Genomic DNA, 21,987 nt, shown 5'->3' on the forward strand with positions numbered 1-21,987 from the left:
CTCCAGCCAATTACTGGGCTCAGGGCGATGCCTCTCTGCCGCTGCTCTTGGTCTTTGTTGGCAGGCTGCAGCACACGTGAGCACTCCAGCCAATTACTGGGCTCAGGGTGATGCCTCTCTGCCGCTGCTCCTGGTCTTTGTTGGCAGGCTGCAACACACGGGAGCGCTCCAGCCAATTACTGGGCTCAGGGCGATGCCTCTCTGCCGCTGCTCCTGGTCTTTGTTGGCAGGCTGCAGCACACCAGCCAATTACTGGGCTCAACGGTGAAGGCGTAATGGTTGGTACCGTTTGATTTCAGCCTAGCATACAACACATAGCATATTTAAGGAAGGCTCATCACCAGATAAAAGTCACTTTTATCATCCAGTATTTTTATATCTTTATTGTAAGAAAATAAAACGAGTCTGCAGAAAAGAAAGCCACAATCAATCGAAATCTGACACACAAGAAATTTACATGCCATTAAGCAAGAATGTGTTAGACAAAAGGAAAAAAGTAAAGAGACTTATACGGTCAGAAAAGGTAATGGGTTGGCAAGATAAGGAAGCAATGGAGAGAAAAGAATGCCAGACGAAGAACTGATGGGCTTGGAGATAGAATTGAAAAATTACATGGAAAGCGATAGGCAAATCACCAGACAGCGATATAGATGATAGGAATTGTAGATAAAGAAACAGTAAAAAAAATAATACTGGCTGAGACCAGGCACATAACCCATTATGGACCCTTAATCGTCACGACACTGATGCTTTCCATGCCAATAGGACTTACAAGGAATGTCCCCTTCTCCCACTACATATGTCAGCACAGAATTATTGACCTGTTCAGCAAGACAAAAGAGCATTTCTGGCCACAAGCCACTAACTCAGAGAATGTAAAAATAGATCAATACGTCCGAATAATTATTCTTATATTATCTATAGGAACCATCATCAGATCCTTCACATGATATGTCCATTATCTTCACCAGTCTTCCCATATCCTGGATTGTAACCAGTAAGAAGCCCAAGATCCCAGCATATGCATCGTGCCTGTGGTGAAGGTGGTAGCTGAACCAGTCCACTGGAGAGCGGAGGTTAGGGTCAGAGCTCATCACTAGGCCTGCTTTCAGGAATCTGTGTCTCCAGAGCTTCCAGTTTCCCTGGGACTTCATTATTGTGCTTACCATTTGAGTCTTTAGACACCTTCTTGGATTTCTTTTTTTCTCCTTTCTTGGTTTTCTTCTTTCCAGATGATGGGCCAGGGTCCCCTTTCTTACCAGTCCATGTCTCAGAGAGGCAACCTGGTTAAAACCAGCCAATATTACAAGAAATTCCTTCTTAGATGTTTACACATACATGAAATTCCTTAACCAAGAAACCTCGAAGATCTTGTAGTTCTTGTTTTCTTTTGTAAATTCTATGAGCATTGCATGTTCTGTCCTTGGGGCGAATTTATATTGTGTTGTTGCTCATTTGAGGTTAGAGTTAACTAATTTTAAGACATTTTAAATAACTAATGTTTTGTTTTTTATTATGTATTCATAAATGAAAGCATAGAGCTCAAAAGAGGATGAACTTTTCTTCATGGCTGTATATAGTGCAATGCCTTATGTCTAAAGTAAATATAGCCACATCTTGTCTTAAATAAACTTTCTCTAACTCACATCTTTTTTTCCTTTAAAATATCACCAATATGGTGATGTGTGGTATTGCAAATCATCCCAATTAGCTGCACACAAAACTGAATTTTCAGGCTTGATGGATGTGTTGCTGGATCAGTTTAAAGAACATAACCTAAAATGCTTTTCCAATTTATATATTTATTTTTTAAAATGTAAAGACTACCTTCACTGGATTTTTTAGTTTAAGCTAAGTATCACCTGCTGTTTTACCCATTCTGGAACAGTGTTTCCTTTTCTTTCGATGCCCCTCCATCACAAAGTTATGCCCCCAAGTAATAAAGATCAAAATTTTCTGTACAACCATCTAGGCATATACCACAGAACTTCTATACGGGATTGTTATTTCTCCTGTGTGACAAATGTTCTGTGGTATATGCCCAGATGGATGAAGTGAAAATGTGGATCTTTATTACCGGGGGAATAACTTTAAGATGTAAATGCAGAGGGAAAAAAAAAGAAAAACTGTTCCAGAAGGAGCAGCGCCTTGGAGGAGGTACTCCGTTTAAATTAAAAAAAAAAAGAAAACCCATTGAAAGGTCTTTAACCCCTTCCCACAAAAGGACGTTGTATTCACACCATAGAAATGAGTCCTCAGGTTTGGAGAGGGTCCAGGAGCCGAGTTCCCTCCATACGCAGCAGATACCGGCAATATTACATAGCGGGCATCTGGCTCTAACAACCCTGCTGGTGCCAGGTTCTGGTTGCAGCTGTTAACCACTGCCACTCTCAATGCACTGGCTCAGTCACACTGACTTTCATAGGTTCCCCGGAACACGATCACAGGGGATTGATGGGTAACCCCTTCACTGTCATCTCAGTCCTACAGAGAAGCTAAGCCTTAGGTTGAATTCTATAAAAGTTCGACATTTTAACTACATACTGCAATACTGTAATATTTAAGTATATAGTATAAGCAATCAGACAATCACAGGTTCAAGTCATCCGAGGGGACTAAAAAAATCTAATGTAAAGAATGAACAAAAAACATCTAATTCAAATCCGTTCCATTTCCACCTTTAAAAAAATACACATATGTGGCATCGCTGCGTTTGTAAAAGTCTGATTAAAATATTGAATTAACCAGATCGGTAAACGCCATAAAAGAGATAAAAAAAAAAAAATCAAAACATCTAAATTAATTTTTTTTGTTACGTCACCTCGATCACAAAATCTATGCTGACAAAATTAGTATCAATAACAAATTCAGCTCACTCTGCAAAAAACAAGCGCTCACTCAATGCCCTATCAAAATAAAAATATTACAAGTCTAAGATAATAGCGACAAAAAAATATATAAAAATGTTTGCACTATTCCAAGCTTTTTTCTATCTCTTAAATAGAAAAAAAAATGATGCATCTTTTGTGCTGCCATAATTGGACTGACCTGGATAATCATATTTCTAGGTCAATTGTACTGTACTATAAAAGTAGTAAGAATAAAACCCAATTTTTAAAAACCTCTATTTCTTATGCAATTTTTTAGTCCCGGTGGGTGATTTGAACCTGTGATCGATTGCTTGTTCTAGATATCACAATAATACTGTTATGCAGTATATGATCAAAATTGTGTTCTACAAAGCCCAGAGACAGGATGGACTTCACAAGTGAACAAAGAGGGCAGCCATTGAGACTTTTAGCAGGCCCCCAGGTGCCATGGCAACCTATCGGCAGCCTGAAATTGCATCTCAGGGGCTGGCAATTGCACCACTTTGCGCCAATCGTGTCACTGCTAGCGGCATTTAAATTGTTAAACAGCAATAATCATAGCAAAGCTCTTACTGCTCCTGTTATAGGCAAATGCTGGATGCATAAAACAGCCGGCATCTGTTGTGTATGGTGCGGACTCAGCTCCTGAGCCCGCTTCATATATGGAGAATCAGCTCGCACTATTATGTCCAACACCAGGAAAGGGTTAGAGATACTTGAAAATCATGCAATCACATCATATAACTTCTTAAACCACTCACTTTTATCTTGCCCCTTCAGGACATGTTTCGCACACAGAAAGTCAGTGATGTCATCTTGCTGGTGATGCCGATACCAATCTTCAATAACGTCTTCAAACTCCTCCATCATGACATCACACTGTAGGTAAGAGCAAGCCATGTGTAAACAGCAGCGTCACCACGCATGGCACCAATAAAAAAACACATCCTCTAGTACCTCCCGATTTACCTGCTTCTTCATATCCGCCACCTCAGCGGACGTTTCATTCCACAGCTCGTACGGTATGTCCATCACCACTTTCACACCTTTATGTACAAGATGATGCAAAGTCTGGAAGGTTTCTGACATCCCCTAAATGAAACAAAGTGTTGAGGTATATAAAAATGCAATATTAGTGCTCATCGTTCAGTGTAGCATATAAAATACTATAACCTATGAGAAAGGTAAACAACCAAGGAAAAATAGATCATGTTTCATTACTCAATACATACATGACACGTAGAAAGATAAATAATTACACCAAAAAAGAAGCAACAAGTGACCATAACAGCCCAAGAGACTAAAATATATTATGTGTCAAAGGGGTGACAATGAGGAGAATATAGGGCAAGTCAAAATAATACTAATGATCAGAAAAAGTAAAGACTGATGGAAAATTACACATTAGAATTTCATCAAATTATTTGTCTTTCTGTATTTATATTGGCACATCTGCTTCCCAGATATAGAATACTACACTAGAACATTCATTTTATTAAAAAAACCACATCTGGCTAAAAAGTGAATTAATCCTCTAACCCACAGTAAAAGGGACTGGATGGCATCAGACCCCTGATAGGTTCCATTAATGGAACATGTCAGCAGATTCATGTTGCTCAAACCACGGGCAGCATGCATCAGTGCCAGGTTGCACGAATGCAGTCAGGTGTATTTTCCTCTAAAAACACTCTGACGTTTCAGAAAACATTTAGCTAGATGATCCAGCAGGGGAGGCTGAATCTTGCCTATATTTTCTTTGATGTAACATAGCGTTTCAGAGAACACTTAATGTGGCATCAACTGTACAACCAGGATCTGATTCATGCTGCCCGTGGTTTCCATGAATCATAAGCTAATTGGTTCCCTTGGTCTGATCGAGAACTTCATAAGCAAGTAAACAAATAACCATAGTGAGTGGTAAAATATTGGGAACTATTGGCTAAAATGAGAGCAAAAAGTTGGGGAACATAGTATCCAATCACAAAAATCTGAATTGAGTCATTGAAGGCCATACATCCATACCGAGCATATACATGCTTATCCAGATCCAAACCCTTGTGCAAGTTCTGACAGTGTCATTCGTCACCCATACGCTGAGATATACTTTCATTTATACACTGCCAGGAGTATGCGCACAGTCCTCCATATAGTGACAATACCTTGGCAAAACGATTACTGCCAGTACGTTCCTTATGGAGGTTGTAGTCCAGCAGTCTTTGACAGAGCCCTTCTGTGACTTCTATCAGGCGGATATCACTGAAAAAAGAGAAAAGACAGAAATGTAATTATTATTTTGGAGAGTAGACATGTGGTAAAATGTCCAAGAATGAGGTCTCCAGCTCTACTGACAAAAATGAACAAAGAGGCAGTACCCATCCCAGACTGTAGGGCGGCAGCATACTGCCACATGTGGTAGTCCCAGAAAGAGTGAAGAGCGAAGCTCTGCCATGCAGGAAATAACCCGCTACGGCGGCATACTGTACCATGCATCACAGATGAAGCTCATGGAATCTACTACCGGAAGTACAGAAATGGAGAACTCACGAATTAGTGTACTTGATCTTGTTTTGTTTCTTGTCCCCGTCAAGAAACCCATAGCGTGTATCAATAACTTCCCGTGTCCGGGACGTCTCTTCAAATGAGGATTTCAGCTCCAGGGCAACATACTTACAGACTGCAAGAGAGAAACGTAGCGCTTATTTAACTAGCCGGCAATAGCAGACCGGACGGCACAGCAATCAAGCCGATTCTCAAATCCCTGCTTAGGGCCTGTGCACAGATCAAAAAACCTGAAGGGTTTCCTGATGCCAGCAAAGTGAATGAGAATCCTGAAGCCGCATGCACACAGAGCAGCTTCTACTGCAGATTTCACTCATACTGATGGGTGGGTAAAAATCTGCACCAAAAAGGATGTAAAAAATGCGGCAAAAAAGGCATCAAAACTGCACCTATTTTACACAGAGTTTTTCCTGCCAAGAGATCAAGAAGTGGTGCAGAAATTTCTGCAGAAAAACGTGTGCACCTAGCCTTATTGGAGTTCAATGACCTCAGCACGTTGCAGCTATCACCAAGCACCTGCTGTGTACAGCAGTCAACCTGACAAGATGGAGCTGCAGTGGAAAACATGGGGAGTACAGATGTGAGAGGTTTTAGGTGCCATTATTTTGTACATATGCATTATTGCTGCCTTTAATTAAAGTTTATTTGGGGGGAAAACATTAAAGCGGTTCTCCAGTACTTTAAGATTAATGGCCTATCCTCTGATGGGGGTGCGACACCTGGGACCCTCGCAGATCAGCTGGAGGATGTTATCACAGCACCGCTCCAACAACTGCCTTTTTATGCCACAAGCAGTCAGGACAATGTTTGCATTTCTGACATGTACAAACAAAAGCTAAATAACAGCAAAAAAAATGATATTAAACCTCCATCCATACCTATATGCACAAATTGCATAAATTTGTATATCAGTGGACGCTTTATTTGTGATACATTGTACTTTACGTTAAGTTGGGGTGAATATGTTTTTAATTTATTAAAAAACAAAAACTGAGATATATAAAAGAAACTGGAAAAATTGCCACTGTTCAAACTTTCGATGTGTCTGCTCGTCATTTCAAAAAATGCTATTAATCTGCAGGCTAATAGCACCTTAACCTGCAAAGTGACCCCATATTTGCAGGGTTATAGCGTTTGGGGACATCACAGGTTTCCTTGAAAGCGTTAGCCATAGCCACACAAAAATAGTTAATAACTGACAGTTCCCATATGTCTGCTTTATGTTGGCATCGATTTTATCGTTCATTTATTTTGGTGTACATTGGATTGCTTATAAGTTTAGCAGCAATTTTTCCACATTTTTAAGAAATGTTAAAGAAACCTATTTTTTTTTCAAAGACCAATTTAGTTCTAAAGTGTCTTTGAGGGGGTCTGTATTTTATCCCCTCACCCACCCCAAAAAAAAAAATTTGACTATTTTAAAAAGTTCATTTTTTGGTATTTATTAAGTATGTTAACCTTATAGGAGCTTCACATGAACTAATGCAAAGTAGATTTTTTTAAATTTTTTCATTCTATTATTTTTCCATTAAAATAAGGCTTTTAGCCCCTAGAAGGAGGAATAAGAGAAAAAGCTCACTGAAATCTGCTATCCAATTTCTCCCGAATACGGGAAGGCCATATATGTGACAGGCGCCATGTTGCATTTATGCCCCCGAGGAACCAGAACAGCAAAACCTACCAAAGACAGACCTACTTTGGAAACTATACCCCTTAAAGAGAGAAGGGAGCATTATAACTCCACATAGATTTTTATGGCATTGGGCAATAAAATTGAAAATTATATTTCAAAAATACTTTGTTTTGCTGATATTTTTCCCCAGAAAGAATCAGAGAAAAAAATACTGCAATTCGTTATGCAATTATAACAACAGCTCACAGTTTTCAGTCGCCATATTGGATATGCAGAGCTCCTGAGGTACCAGAGAAGTGAAAAACCCCATATGTGACCCCAATTTTGGAAAATACACCCCCATTTTAACCCACAGGTTTTCTTTACCGCTGTGCTGTGAAAATTAAAAATTGTTTTAAAAAAATCTTTCACTTTTACAATGAACAAACAAAAAAATGTACCCTGTAATTAATGACACAATTTCACCATAGAATACTCCATATGTGGTTGTATACTACTGCTTGGGTGCACAGCAGGGCTCAGAAGGGAAGGGGCTCCGTTAGAGAACAACATTATGAAGGTGACGTGACCAGAATGTAGCAATCCGGGCTTTTTTTTAACTTTCAGAGAATCTCAATTAAAACAAACCCTAGATGACTGCTGTGGCTGCAATATAGGCCAAGATATAGCCATTAGTAGCCGGGACATTTCTCACCTCACATGTCCTGGGCCAACAGTAGTCATCCAGCAAGTACATATGAAACACATCCTTGGCAGAGATCGGTGTAAAGCCGGGTGCCCACGATCCGGCACCAGCAGCGCTTTGGAAACTGCACGTGTTCGCTGGGTCCTAAGTGTTGCCGTCTATTGAACGCAGGGACCTCATGTGTTCTCTGAACTGCGTGGATCACCGCGTTCAATACATTCTATTGATGTAATTTCTCTTGTGGTGACTAATATCTCCACAAGTGAAATTGACATGCTCTGGAAAGACACGCCGGTGATCTGCGGGCATCTGTGGATGCATAGTGGGCATGGGGTTTCTTGAAATCCCATCTATCACCTGCCTATGGCTCCATTCCATTCATTGTCTTTGGAACTGGGTGAAGAAGCCGAGTGCTGCACTCTGCTAACTCCAGCAATCCCGTAGAGAAGGAATGCAGTGCAGTGCAGTCCATTCCAACAGAGCCCTGCTCTACGGATTAACGGAGATCCTTGTGGATGGATACCCACTCACAAAGAAGTTTGTGCAGGTGGCAACTATAAATGTTGCAAGTAACCCTTTAAATGGACTTTGGTCTGCCTACTCATATATGATTTGGGCACAAATCACAGGGATTCCCTACAACATTAAAAATAAAATCTCTTTGTCCCAGAAGTAAATAGCTTCTTTTTTTCTAACAACTACATACCTTCACATTTATTGGGAAGATGTACCCATTCATTGTCCACTGCATCTGCCAGTCTGACACTGAGGGGAAGAATGAGGAGCAGGATCCACATAGCTGAGGCCTGTAAAGACACAAGTGACTGATAAGGCATAGGCTGTGAGGATGAACGGAAGACAATACTGCAACCCTTCCCCCTGTAACCTACACAACCAACATCCGTAATGTAAAGCAGCACTGCAACATGCCCAAAGCCCCCCATGCACAGCTCCGATAAATGAAGAGTTGTGGAGGGGAAAACTGGGGCATGGGAAGTTCCCTAGGCAAGTGTACGTCCCAGTGTGAGGTCAGAGGGTGGCTGTAAGCACTAGACAAACTCACTGTTTGTGTCCGGGCCCACCAAACAATTCATGTGTATGGGGGTGTCCAGACTTTCCCCGACAGCAGAACACACAGCAGAGAAGGCTCAGGCAAGTTAGATGTCAACATACCCAATTGTAAGTTCCCAGAGTAGAATAGCCATGGCGGGTTATCCCCACTCCCTTTGTTGAGCATACATGGACGCTAAGCTGATGCATGCTTCTGCTGTCCGGCATAGGACCTCTTTGCATCACTACTCCATGTGGGCGCGCACACTTTTTCTTGGATTTTCTGAATATTATTTTTAGATTCTGCCTCTCACAGTTGAAGTGTACCTACGATAAGAATTGTAGCTGGAAAAACATCACACTTTCATCCTAGATGCCAATACAGCTGAAAGTAATGATAGACCGTCAGCTCACATTTCCCCTCTGCGTCTGATGTCTCATTACACCTCAACCGCTGTACCGAGATATGCAGGGGATCTGAAGACACCATGAAGAGACCGGAGCAGTAGGGGAACGGAAAGAGGTGAGCATTTTTTTTTCTATGTGGGCCCTATTATACTGTAGAGAGCACTATGTGGGGCCAACAGACATTAAAGAAGGCAATGCAGGGCACCGTTATACTGTACAGAGCACTATGTGGGGCTATTATACTATTTGTAAAGCTATGCAGGGGGGCCACTGTCGCGCACAGCCCTATACGGGGCTATTATACTGTATGGAGCACTATGTGGGGCCATTATACTTTATGGAAGGCAATACAGGGCCCCGTTATAGTGTATAGAGGACTACGTGGAACTATTATACTGTATAGAGCACTATGTGGTGCCATTGTACTGTATGGAGCACTATGTGGAGCCATTGTACTGTATGGAGCACTATGTGGGACCATTTTACTGTATGGCGCACTATGTGGGGACATTATACTGTATGGAGCACTATGTGGGGCCATTGTACTGTATGGAGCACTATGTGGGGCCATTGTACTGTATGGAGCACTATGTGGAGCCACTGTACTGTATGGAGCACTATGTGGGGCCATTGTACTGTATGGAGCACTATGTGGGACCATTATACTGTATGGCGCACTATGTGGGGACATTATACTGTATGGAGCACTATGTGGGGCCATTATACTGTATGGAGCACTATGTGGGGCCACTGTACTGTATGGAGCACTATGTGGAGCCACTGTACTGTATGGAGCACTATGTGGGGACATTGTACTGTATGGAGCACTATGTGGGGCCATTATACTGTATGGAGCACTATGTGGGGCCATTGTACTGTATGGAGCACTATGTGGAGCCATTGTACTGTATGGAGCACTATGTGGAGCCATTGTACTGTATGGAGCACTATATGGGACCATTATACTGTATGGCGCACTATGTGGGGACATTATACTGTATGGAGCACTATGTGGGGCCATGGTACTGTATGGAGCACAATATAGGGCCATTATACTGTATGGAGCACAATATAGGGCCATTATACTTTATGGAAGGCAATGCAAGGCCCCGTTATAGTGTATGGAGGACTATGTGGGGCCATTATACTGTATGGAGCACTATGTGTAGCCATTGTACTGTATGGAGCACTATGTGGGAGGACTGTACTGTATGGAGCACTATGTGGGAGGAATGTACTGTATGGTGCACTATGTGGGGACATTATACTTTATGGAAGACAATGCAGGGCCCCATTATAGTGTTAGGAGGACTATGTGGGGCAATTATACTTTATGAAGGGCATTGCAGGGCCCCGTTCTACTGTATGGAGGACCATGTGGGGCCCATTATACCGTATAGAGCACTTTTTGTGGCCATTATACAGTATGGAACGCTGTGTGGGGATTACAGTTGGAGAATCATAGTGTTATAGGGTCACCATTCTTTGTCGGAGGATTTAGGGAGGGGAGTACAGTAGGGTCGTCATACCATGCGGATGAAGGGTACTGTGGCAGAATTCACTGTTGGGATATCATACTGTGTTTGGGGGAAATTTAGTTTGCATCATAGTTTATTATCTGTATTATTTAGCCTTTCGTATGACATATTTAAATTAGGCCATATGCTTTTTCCTGCTCTTACATGAAACATTATTCCAATATTTTATTCTAAGATCTATTTATTTAAAATATACCATATTTTTCGGATTATATGATGCCCTATTTTTCCCCCCAAATTTGGGGGAAAATGTGTCTGCGTCTTATAATCTGAATTGTAGCTGTGGTGGCGTGGGGTCCCAGGGTTGCTGCCGGAAGCTTCTGGCAATGGCAGAGGCCGGAGTCGGACGCTGGCTGTGGGCCTCAGACTGGTACAATGAGGTGTTCGTTGGTGTGGGGGCTTTGCTGACATTTTGTGAAAGCCTGGAGTCCCGTACTTCCCATACTCTTCTATGCGGTGGACTCCTGGAAAAAGGCCGCCGGAGGAACTGAGATCTCATTTGTGCACATGCCGCCTCGAGCGGCCATTTTCCCGGAGTCCACCGCATAGAAGAGTATGGAAAGTGCAGGGCTCCGGGCTTTCACAAAATGTTGATGCCTGCAGCCATGGCACAACTACTGCCGCCTTCGAACACCCCGTCCTAGCACCTTGGAGCCCGCAGCATCTCCTGACTAGGCCACCTGGGACTCCGCTCCACCACTGCTGCCCCTCACGCATCATTTTCTAAAAACAAACATTTTTTTCCGATTTTCCTCCTCAAAATTTGTTGTATGTGGAGACGGGAAGGGACTTTTCCCTAATATAGTGAATGTCGGACGTCTGAAACAAGCCTAAAGCCATGTGCACACGGTCAGTTTTTTACCTCAGTTTGTGTAAGCCAAATCAGGAGTGGGTGATAAATCCAGTAGTGGTGACGTGTTTCTCTTATACTTTTACTCTGACTGTCCCACTCCTGGTTTTGGCTTACAAATACTGAGGTAAAATACTGACAATGTGAACGTGGCCCAAGAGCGTGCTGTGCTCACTACACGTTAGTGGTTTCCAGACCATGATGATGTGCACTGTGGTTTATATGAAGATGGAGTCAAGATTTCTTCTTTTAAAGGGAATGTGTCATCAGAAAATGGCTTATTGTTGTTGGCTATTGACAAACATGAAAAAGAAATATATGTAGCACAAAACCCCGGTCATTTTCTTATGATACATTGCTACTAACCCGGAGGCGATGGCCGCACAAGAGGGGGGCTTACTATGGATGGGACCGACACTACTTCTGGGTATCATCAGAGTCACAGCCTTTTCACAGAACAGCAGGGCATGTGCACCATGCTTGTAACCATGGCAACTGGGCCCCACCACCTTATATCATCAGGGTGGGAGATCAATGCGCCAGACTGGGCTGTCCAGTGCACAGTACCCAGAAGCATGTCATTACAGGTAACCTGTACAGTGTGAAGCCGCCTACTCTACAGCACAAAATGGCTGGCCGTGCATGGAATGAGTAGTACCGAGTATACCCGCCGCTATACATCCTCCTCACCTCATTCAGCGGTCTCTCTCTCCGGTAACTTCCGTTTTCTGCTGTCACGTGGGGTAGGAGCCAATCCTAGAGCGCGCCGTGTTCTCTATTCACTTGGCTCCCTTTCTGTTCCAAGGCGTAATACAAGACATATCCGCTAGGGGCCGCTCAGAATATATTTTCAGAGACGATTTCTGACAAAAATCTCCCTGGAAAGTCCCAGGTAACTCCGCCCCATTATGTCATTGAGTCATGTGACCCAGGACTATATAAGCAGCTGTACAGGATTTTTTAGTAGTCGACGTCGTTGCGCAGTTTTGTGGAGAAGGTGAGGGTGCAGCTCTGCTGAAGGTACTGAGGCGCCATAGCGCGGGGTGCTGGCTCGCTCGCAGGGCCCAGCTGTACATTGTGGGCTGGAGGGAGGGGGAGGTGTTCAGCGTCTATGGATAGTAGTGGACTTAAAGGGGTGGTCTGTTATTTGGATGACCTCCTTGGTAAATGCTTGGGTGACATAAGATAAGCATCTAGTCCTCTGCGTGTCGCTGTCACATTCTATTATGTTAACGCTGCAGCCAATCGTGGTCACTGATGGGCTGCAGTTTGTCAATACTTGTCAGAGTAGATGTGCTCTCTATATGGGGTCTGCAGCCCATCCCCGACTTCTGATTGTTGTCATGTGAGCGCCACGGACCGTGCCGCAAACGTTGCTGGGGCGAGGCAGTGTAATGTGGGGGGGGATGATGATCTTACAAATGGGACACTGCTTACCAATGCTGTTCGGCGGATGATCGCAGCGTCCAAAATGCTATGTTATTCTCATTTGCACAAGGAAAGACTAGAAGCAATGGGATGAAACTGAATGGGAGGAGACACAAATTAGATATTAGAAAAAACTTTTTGACAGAGTGATCAGTGAGTGGAACAGGCTGCCACGAGAAGTGGTGAGTTCTCCTTCAATGGAAGTCTTCAAACAGAGGCTGGACAGACATCTGTCTGGGATGATTTAGTGAATCCTGCTTTGAGCAGGGGGTTGGACCAGATGGCCCAGGAGGTCCCTTCCATCTCTACCATTCTATGATTCTATACAATGGATGTGATTAATAGAAATCCATGCCCACTCTGCTTCTTTACGCTGGTGTAAGTTTCCGAGCCGCAGCAGGTCAAGTTCTCTCTTCTGTGCAGACCCCAAGGCACTCGGGAAGAGCCGGGCAAAGTGCCTGAATTGGTGCATCTGATGTGATTCGCCAATTCTGGGGCGGCTGCCGGCTGGGAAGGGTCCAATAACTGTAGACCTTTCCACCCCAATAATATAAGTCCCCAGCTGTCTGCTTTTCCTTGGCTGGTTATCAAGAATGTCACTTTTTTTAACATTTATTGGGTTACTACAATTACGCAAGGCACTAATAAATCTCATGAATATCTATCTATACTTTACAAAAACGCAAGTGAGTGGAGGCGTGGAATTCATATGGAAATTCACCTGCGGCAAAGCCTGAGCAAACACTGATGGTGTGCACGTACCCTTCTACTCATTGCTGTCCTTTCAGAAAGTTTTCAGCAGGCGGATTATCACCAGAGGCAGGATTACTGTAAGGTAATGTGTATAAGACAAGATCCAGCGATCCCAGTAGGTGAGGTCACTGGGGTGCGGACCCCACTCCCCCTCCCGTGACAGTGACCTTTGCACAGGCTATTGTATACACTACAATATAAAAGATGGCGTCAGAGTCTGCATTATTGCTCCATGCATGTGTTGTGACTGCAGTAAAACAATAAGTCACTGATTTCTCGATTCCCTTTTAATTACACTACTTCCTTGATGAATATATTGATAAAGCCGCAGGGAGCGGCCGAGGTGCCAATAAAAACTGTTTTCATTGTTTGTTGAACAGTCGGTCATTTGTTTTTCGAAGGGAGCGGCAGCTTCACCCATAAAATGGAGCTGCGGGTGGTAAGGGTAGGACCAAACGTGTGGTTTGTGAAAAGCAGATGTCCCATTATGGCGACTGGTGCAGATCTCCGTGGTCAGTTCCTTGCCAAACTACAATGTCCCATTATGGCGACTGGTGCAGATCTCCGTGGTCAGCTCCTTGCCAAACTACAATGTCCCATTATGGCGACTGGTGCAGATCTCTGTGGTCAGCTCCTTGCCAAACTACAATGTCCCATTATGGCGACTGGTGCAGATCTCCGTGGTCAGCTCCTTGCCAAACTACAATGTCCCATTATGGCGACTGGTGCAGATCTCTGTGGTCAGCTCCTTGCCAAACTACAATGTCCCATCATGGCGACTGGTGCAGATCTCCGTGGTCAGCTCCTTGCCAAACTACAATGTCCCATTATGGCGACTGGTGCAGATCTCCGTGGTCAGCTCCTTGCCAAACTACAATGTCCCATCATGGCGACTGGTGCAGATCTCCGTGGTCAGCTCCTTGCCAAACTACAATGTCCCATTATGGCGACTGGTGCAGATCTCCGTGGTCAGCTCCTTGCCAAACTACAATGTCCCATTATGGCGACTGGTGCAGATCTCCGTGGTCAGCTCCTTGCCAAACTACAATGTCCCATTATGGCGACTGGTGCAGATCTCCGTGGTCAGCTCCTTGCCAAACTACAAGTTATCACCTATTAGGTGAAACACTTCCTGCAACGGAATACCACCGTAAAATGTTTCTGCACCCTAATAATAATTTGAACTTAGATATTCTGATACTGAAATAGCACAGAAAGAGGACTTAAAAATCCTCCAATAATAGAAAACAGCAGAAAGGTTTACCCGTCCAGGCCTCCAGACAAATGCATCAGGATGCAGTGGACCATATAATTAAGCTGGCAACACAGGTGCAAGAATACTGATGAGACAACCGCTCACAGCCTACCAATACATGGAGGGGGCGGTTGCCTGGTATGTTGATGCACAATAAAAAACTTGTATGCAGCGCTGTTCACACTATGGCTATGCACAGCATCCAGGCCAGCCTAGTAGTGACACCCTTCTAATAGCTCATGCGGGCTGTCCCAGCGCTATAAAAAATGCATGCCATGTGAACAGACGCCGCAGTTTTTTATTGTGCATTAACATACCAGGCAGCCGCCCCCTCCCTGTATTGGTAGGCTGTGAGCGGTTGTTTCATCGGTCGCTGATTGGCTGCAGGGCTCGCGTAGCATAGTAATGTCATGCAAGCCTCTGGATGTTCGCTGACATCACTGGACAGCGCTAGTAAAGGAGGTGTGTTTTAGTGGATAAGCTCTTTGCCTGTAAAATATTTAAAAAAAAAAAAAAATTGTAAATCTGCCCATAATTGGTATAGTTTAGGTCTGCAATGACCTGAACTATAAAAATACCATGTTATTTACCTACATGTTGAACATTGCTAAGAAAAAAAAATGGTAGATTTTTTTTTTTTTTTTTTGTTCATATAGGGGGAAAAAAAGTATATATAGGACATCAGACTGAATTCCTGTTTCTGTGGAATATTCAGACATGTCTCAACATGCACAGAAAGCTCTCTCTAAGGGCTCATACTCCTCTGCGAGGAAAACAGCCGCGTGCAATCCGATAGGTCAGATTGCTCTCTGACCAATAGTAATCTGAGTCACAGCTCATCTGTGATATATATTTTTTTCCCTTCTCTCTCACATCGGGACGAGAAAAAAAATCGTAAAATAGTACAAACACAATAAACTTGATAAACAAGTATCACTCTTAACCCTTTCACGACACTTGACGTGCTATACCATCCATGTGCCCTGGGCCTAAATGCCCTTGGACGGTATAGTACGTCATGTGCGATCAGCCGCGCTCATGGGGGGTGTCAGCTGATTCTCGCAGCTTACACCCGGCACTTTAACCCCCAAAACATGATCGCAGCATTCCAGGAGCAGGCAGAGGGGTTGTCAGCTCTGACAGCCCCTCTGCCTTTGGATTGGAGACCCCGCATTATGACGACATCCGGGTCTCCAGGCCTGAGAGACTTCCTGTCATGCGCAGTGCATGTCAGGAAGTCTCTCAGGTTAGTGCATAGAAGCTGCAGCGCTGACAGTAAAAGTACACATATTTAGTATCGTCGCGGCCGTAACGACCCGACCTATAATACTGTCCCACTTAGTGAACACCATTAAAAAAAGGCAAAATAAACCAATGCTTTATCATCATACCGCCGAACAAAAAGTGGAATAACACGCGATCAACAAGATAGGTGTAAATAAACGTGGTAAATGTTCTTTTTTTTTTTTTTTTTTTTTTTTTTTTAAACATTCCTGTGTAGCACCTGAAGGGTTAATAAACTTCTTAACTGTGGTTTTGAGCTCCTTGAGGGGTGCAGTTTTTAGAATGGTGTCACTTTTGGGTATTTCCTGGGTATTTTCTATCAAATAGACCCCTCAAAGTAACTTCAAATGTGATGAGATCCCTTAAAAAAAAAAAAAAAAAAAAAAAAATGGTTTTGTAAACTTTGTTGTAAAAATGAGAAATCGCTGATAAAATTTTAACCCTTAACTTCGTAGCAAAAAAAATTTTAGTTCCAAAATTGTGCTGATGTAAAGTAAACATGTGGTAAATGTTACTTAAGTATTTCATGTGACATATTTCTGTGATTTAAGGGCATAAAAATTCAACGTTGGAAAGTTGTGAAATTTTCAAAGTTTTTGCCAAATTTCTGTTTTTTTTCACAAACACAAGTTATATCAAAGAAATTTTACCACTAACATGAAGTACAATATGTCATGAGAAAACATTGTCAGAATCACCGGGATCCATGGAAGCGTTCCAGAGTTATTACCTCATAAAGGGACAGTGGTCAGAATTGTAAAAATTGGCCCGGTCATGAACGTGCAAACCAACCTCGGGAGTAAAGGTGTTAACGTTTATATAGTCCTATACCTGCCAAGGTAGTCAATGCCAAACAAAGTTATTAAATTTGTCCAGATTAAGATTTTCGCAAAGACTGGTGACACGTTATTAAATACAGGGATTATATCAAAACTAGTATTGGTTGTATCTCTATGTCCTCAACATGCAATATTTAAAGAGCCAGAAATATAGCCAAACTGTCTAGTACACTTATTCTGAGTAGGTCTGCAGATGCCACCCCATCTTTCCCATATATTTATAAACTTTTATTGAGTTCCTTTTAATGTAAGTACCTCTCTCCAAGCAATTGGTATTATTAATTTTAGCTTTCCATTCCTCCAATATTGGGGGATTACATTCTAACCAGTGCAATGTTAACAACTTCCTGGCCAGAAAAAGCAGACTGATATTAATAGGCTAGGAAGGGACCATGCATTTTGGCCCCCTCCCAGACTAAAAACATCAGCTCTCAGCCACCCCAGAAAAGGCGCACCCATAAGATCGCCAATTCTGGCACTTAGACTCGCTCTTCCCACTTGCCCTGATGGGGTGATAGTTGGGTGGTTGAGGTCACTGTTGTCAGGTGACATCAAGCCCAGGAGTTAGTATTGGAGAGGCATCTATAAGACTGACACCCCCCCCCCTCCCCATTACTAACCCCGTAGTGGTATTATAAAAAATAAAAAATGCACACGCCCTGAATAAAGTCATTTATTTGAAATAATGACAGACTCCTTTTAATGAATCTACATTTACCAAAAACACGTATACTTGCGTCAACACCCAATCTACTGAAGCCAATGTCTCCTGTAACATAATTAAAATAAAACACCATATTTCTCACCTATCCGATGTGAAGATAATCCATTTGTCCTGCGATGCATATAGCTCTGCTACATCTAGATGGCAGGTTGCATAATGCGACTATACAGCCTGCCATCCAGCAGAGACACTGAGCTGCACTGCAGCGATTCTTCCTCTTAGGCTGGAGTCACACACAATGAATTAAAAATCGGTCCCATTTTAACAGTACGAAATCGCACAAAGAATTCTTGTCCAGGGATCCATCTGTCATCCCATTTTCCGGCGAGATTTTATTCGCATCAAATTGACATCCAATGCCAATGCCTGATGCCCTATCCTGTAGACCTGGAGAAGTCTTGCGATTTAATCGCAAGTCACACGTGTGGTGCGTTTTCAGTGCATTTTTTAATCGCATTCATAGACTTGCATTGGCGAATCCGATCTGAAAATCTGTGACAATCGTAGCATGCTGCGATTGTCTCGGTCCGAGGAACGGATCCGATAAAAAAACGCATGATGGGAGCAGCAATATAGAATAACATTGGGACGAATGCCATGCAATTTTTCTTTATCTTTTTTTTTTTTTCCCCGCGTTGCATTCGTCCGATTTTATCGCTAGTGTGACTCCGGCCTTAGATGCTATTCTGAAGGCTGTAGTAGTTACATGACCTTGTTTATGCATGGAGACAAAGGGCTCAGAGCGTAGAAGTAGAACTGAGAGATAAGTACCATATTTCTTTATCGCCTTATTGGGGGACACAGATTACCATGGGTGTATGCTGCTGCTGCTAGGAGGCTGACACTATGCAAAACAAGAAAATTAGCTCCTCCCCGGCAGTATACACCCACCGACAGGCACTAGGCACCTCAGTGTGTGCTTAGTGTCTGTAGGAGGCGGACCGGGATCTTCCCAGATCCGCACTTAACCTTAGATTTCTAGTAGAACTTTTTAATTCTGTCTTTTGTTTTGCAGGTTCAAGTCGGGAAACAGGGTGTAAATTTCACCCTGCTTTCCCACATCAAGCGGCTGAGCGAGCAGTATGGCATATCCCACATCGCACCTCTCAGTACGCTGGCAGGACTTTTTTTTCCATATCACCTTCTGGTGCTATGGCTTGTGGACAGGTGGCTGGTCCTTGCCAAATCCCCCTCCTCACCCCTCTCTTGGAACAGGGCTGAGAGGAAGACGGCGGGCGCAAAGGGTTACGCAGTTTTCTCCTGGATGTGGATAAAGAGGACCCCCCTCAGTGGCTTGCTCTCTTCCGGTGAGCCCTGTGATCATCCTCTTCAGGGACGTCAGGTAAGTGCCTGTACAATCCCTCCAGCCCCCGCATTATCTGCAATGAATCCATCAACAGCATCTACAGACTCTGCGTTCAAATCTCCTGCCACGCGCCTACACAGCCGCTCGTTCGCTCCTCTCTTCCAAAGGGGAACGTAGGATTGTTCACACTATTCCAGGGTGGGAGATACAGCAGCGAATCTATCAGCCGAGCTGAGGGTACCTTTATATCGGCGGCATTCCTCCTCCATTTGTCTGCACAGGGCTGCGGCATTCACTTTCACTTTCTATTCAGCTTCCTCAGCGCGCTCCCTCCTCCTTCTCTGAGCGCGCTTTCTTCGCGTGTTTATTAGCCCATCACAGGGCTCCTTTCTTTTTTGATATGCCAGCTCCCCTCTGTACCGTGCCCTCCCTGACGCAGTTAACCAATCGCGGCTCAGCCGCCAAGCTCCGCCCCCCCACGTCATCCAGCATTCTCATCCTGCGCTGTTTGGGGGACACCTCAGCGTTTTTGGCTGCTCGCCTGAATTCCGGTAGGCTCTGCTCTGACGCAAAGAATTAGCTCCCCTCTGCAGTTCTCTATCCCTAAGGCCATTCAGCGCAGTGTACTTATGCACAATCCTTCAAGGGATCTCTGTTTCAGGCCCACCGCTACACATTACGCCTGCGCATGCTGTAAAAAGAAGTGGGCATCGGGTCAGTCGTCCCCCTTCTGCCTTTCCTGCAGTCCTCCAACTATGTCTGCATCTCAGGAGCACCCCGAGCCTCGGTCTGAAAACACCCCCCCCCCCCCGTTGTAATGTCTCAGTCAGTCTCTGACTTGACTAAGGTTTCTCAGTCGCTGGTCCAGGTCTTAGAACGATTGCCTCAGCTAGCTACAGCCACCTGCGCACCGACCGCCTCGCAGGGTGAGTCGTCTGCACCTGACCGCGACCTTCAGAGGGACAGACCGGGCAGGAGTTCTAGGAAGCGAGTTCTGTCCGGCTCGTCTTCCAGTTCGCTAGGGCCGGCTGCCTCACCCAGGTGTCCTTCTACTTCATCTGAGGACGGCCCTAGGTCAAACGACGATTCCCATTCTGAATCTAGTTCAGAATCAGATACCATATCCAAAACACGGAATATGGTCGATAGTCTCCTTTCTGATATCTTCCAAACCCTGGAAATTAAGCAGGATAAGACCCCGCCCCAGGAAGCTCCGTTCCATTTAAACGAGCAAGGCCCCCATCCCGAACCTTTCCAAACCACAAAGAGTTCGATGCTACTCTAACCAAACATTGGGAGCACCCTGAGCAACGCTTCTCAGGCCGCAGGTACTTAGATGTCCTGTACCCCTTTGATGTAGAGCTTAAGGATCCAACAAATGGATCAAAGCCCCTGAAGTGGATCCTCCCGTCTCTCGCATAGCCTCTAAGACGGTTCTATCTCTCCCGGACGGGGCATCGCTTAAGGATCCAACAGACAGGCAGATAGAAGCTCTGGCTAAGTCTATTTTCGAGGCATCCGGCGCCTCTCTGTCCTATTTTCGCCTCCTCCTGGGTCGCGAAAGTCATTTCAGCTTGGGCAAAAATTCTTCGCAGAGGCATCTTAGCGGCTGCTCCTCAGGACGAGTTGGCAGATCTAGCAGATCAAATTAATCATGCGGGAAAATACCTTTTAGCCGCCTCTTTAGATGCGGCTGGGTGCGTGGCAAGGGCTAACAGCAACATAGTGGCAGTACGCCGAGTCCTCTGGCTAAAGTCATGGAATGCGGATACCACTTCAAAAAAGTCGCTTACCAACTTACCGTTCCATGGTTCTAGGCTCTTTGGAGCCAAGCTGGATCAAATAATCTCTGATGCCACTGGTGGTAAAAGCACCTCTCTCCCCCAGTCTCGACCAAAACGTTTTTTCAACAGAAAGGGATTCCGGCCGTTTAGGTCCTTTCGCCCCTTCTCGTCCACAGAGAGATCTACCCAGCAAGATAGGCCTTCCGCCTCTAGGGAGCGTGAACAGAAAAAACGATCTTACAAACCCGCTCCCCGCTGGAGATCTAGAGGACAATATTCTAGGTCTTCAGGTGCCCATTCCGGTAGGTTCTCCTCCAAGTGACGGGTCACCCCCACCTGGAAGTTTTTCCAGGGTGGGAGGCAGACTTTCCTTTTTCGTGGACGCTTGGCTGTCGGTGGTCGACGACGCTTGGGTCAGGGAAATCATCGCGTCCGGTTACAAGATCGAATTTGCTTCCCCACCAAACAGACGTTTTTTCCTGTCTCGACCTCCAAGACAGCGGTCCCACATTCCAGGATTCTTTCAAGCCGTATCTTCCCTTCTTTCAGCCGGAGTGATTGTTCCCGTTCCCTCAAACGAACGGTTTTCAGGGTTCTACTCAAATCTCTTCGTAGTCCCGAAGAAAGACTGCTCTCTGCGGCCAATCCTGGACCTCAAATTGATCAATCGCCATGTGAAGATTCTTCACTTCAAAATGGAGTCTCTTCGGTCGGTGATGGCTTCGATGGAACACGGAGAATTCCTCTGCTCTGTGGACATACGGGATGCCTATCTTCACATCCCTGTTTGCTTGCAGCATCAGAAGTATCTTCTGCCTTCAGCCTAGCCTCCGCTCCCCGTGTTTTCACGAAGGTGATGGCGACGGTCATGGCCATCCTTCGATCCAAGGGGATTCTCATCCCTTATTTGTACGATCTCTTGATCAAGGGCTCGTCCCGTCAGGACTGCCTTCAGAGTCTTCAGATAACCCTGGATACTCTTGGCCGTCTCGGATGGTTAGTCAACAGAAAAATCCATTCT

At 44.4% G+C, this 21,987-nt stretch overlaps 2 protein-coding genes across 4 annotated transcripts in view; one reads left to right on the forward strand and one right to left on the reverse strand.

Moving 5' to 3' along the window:
* Nucleotides 1-368: 368 nt before the first annotated feature.
* On the reverse strand, nucleotides 369-12,485 carry CNPY3 (canopy FGF signaling regulator 3). 2 transcript variants are annotated; one of them, XM_073588261.1, is made up of 7 exons: nucleotides 12,284-12,485; nucleotides 8,454-8,553; nucleotides 5,415-5,544; nucleotides 5,030-5,126; nucleotides 3,840-3,962; nucleotides 3,632-3,749; nucleotides 369-1,283 (listed from the first exon to the last, which is right to left on the reverse strand). In XM_073588261.1, exons 2-7 carry the CDS (start codon nucleotides 8,542-8,544, stop codon nucleotides 1,084-1,086), a joined length of 759 nt encoding a protein of 252 aa, XP_073444362.1. In that variant the 5' UTR covers nucleotides 8,545-8,553; nucleotides 12,284-12,485; the 3' UTR covers nucleotides 369-1,083. The 2 variants fall into 2 exon arrangements, with proteins under 2 accessions (XP_073444362.1, XP_073444361.1); XM_073588260.1 differs by lacking the exon at nucleotides 12,284-12,485 and adding an exon at nucleotides 8,921-9,040.
* Nucleotides 12,478-21,987, forward strand: part of LOC141100067 (uncharacterized) — a 56,566-nt gene continuing 47,056 nt past the window's right edge. Inside the window, exon 1 of one of the 2 annotated variants that reach the window (XM_073588264.1) lies at nucleotides 12,478-12,590. The gene's annotated coding sequence lies outside the window, so the exon portion shown is untranslated. Of the gene's footprint in view, nucleotides 12,614-21,987 lie in introns of both variants that reach the window. The other variant, XM_073588263.1, reaches the window with a different exon arrangement.

The sequence above is a fragment of the Dendrobates tinctorius genome, unplaced genomic scaffold, assembly GCF_039654945.1.
Source record: "Dendrobates tinctorius isolate UK_male_01 unplaced genomic scaffold, ASM3965494v1 ptg000103l, whole genome shotgun sequence".
NCBI lineage: Eukaryota > Metazoa > Chordata > Amphibia > Anura > Dendrobatidae > Dendrobates > Dendrobates tinctorius.

What these genes read in the sequence shown, in the direction of transcription:
- CNPY3 (XM_073588260.1), bottom strand. Translation starts at nt 9,040, where the DNA reads ATGCAAAGAGGTCCTATGCCGGACAGCAGAAGCATGCATCAGCTTAGC. An exon ending in CTCTGGGAACTTACAATTGG is followed by an intron (nt 8,554 to 8,920) that starts GTATGTTGACAT and finishes GTGTCTTTACAG; the next exon opens with GCCTCAGCTATGTGGATCCT. An exon ending in TCTTCCCAATAAATGTGAAG is followed by an intron (nt 5,545 to 8,453) that starts GTATGTAGTTGT and finishes TCTCTCTTGCAG; the next exon opens with TCTGTAAGTATGTTGCCCTG.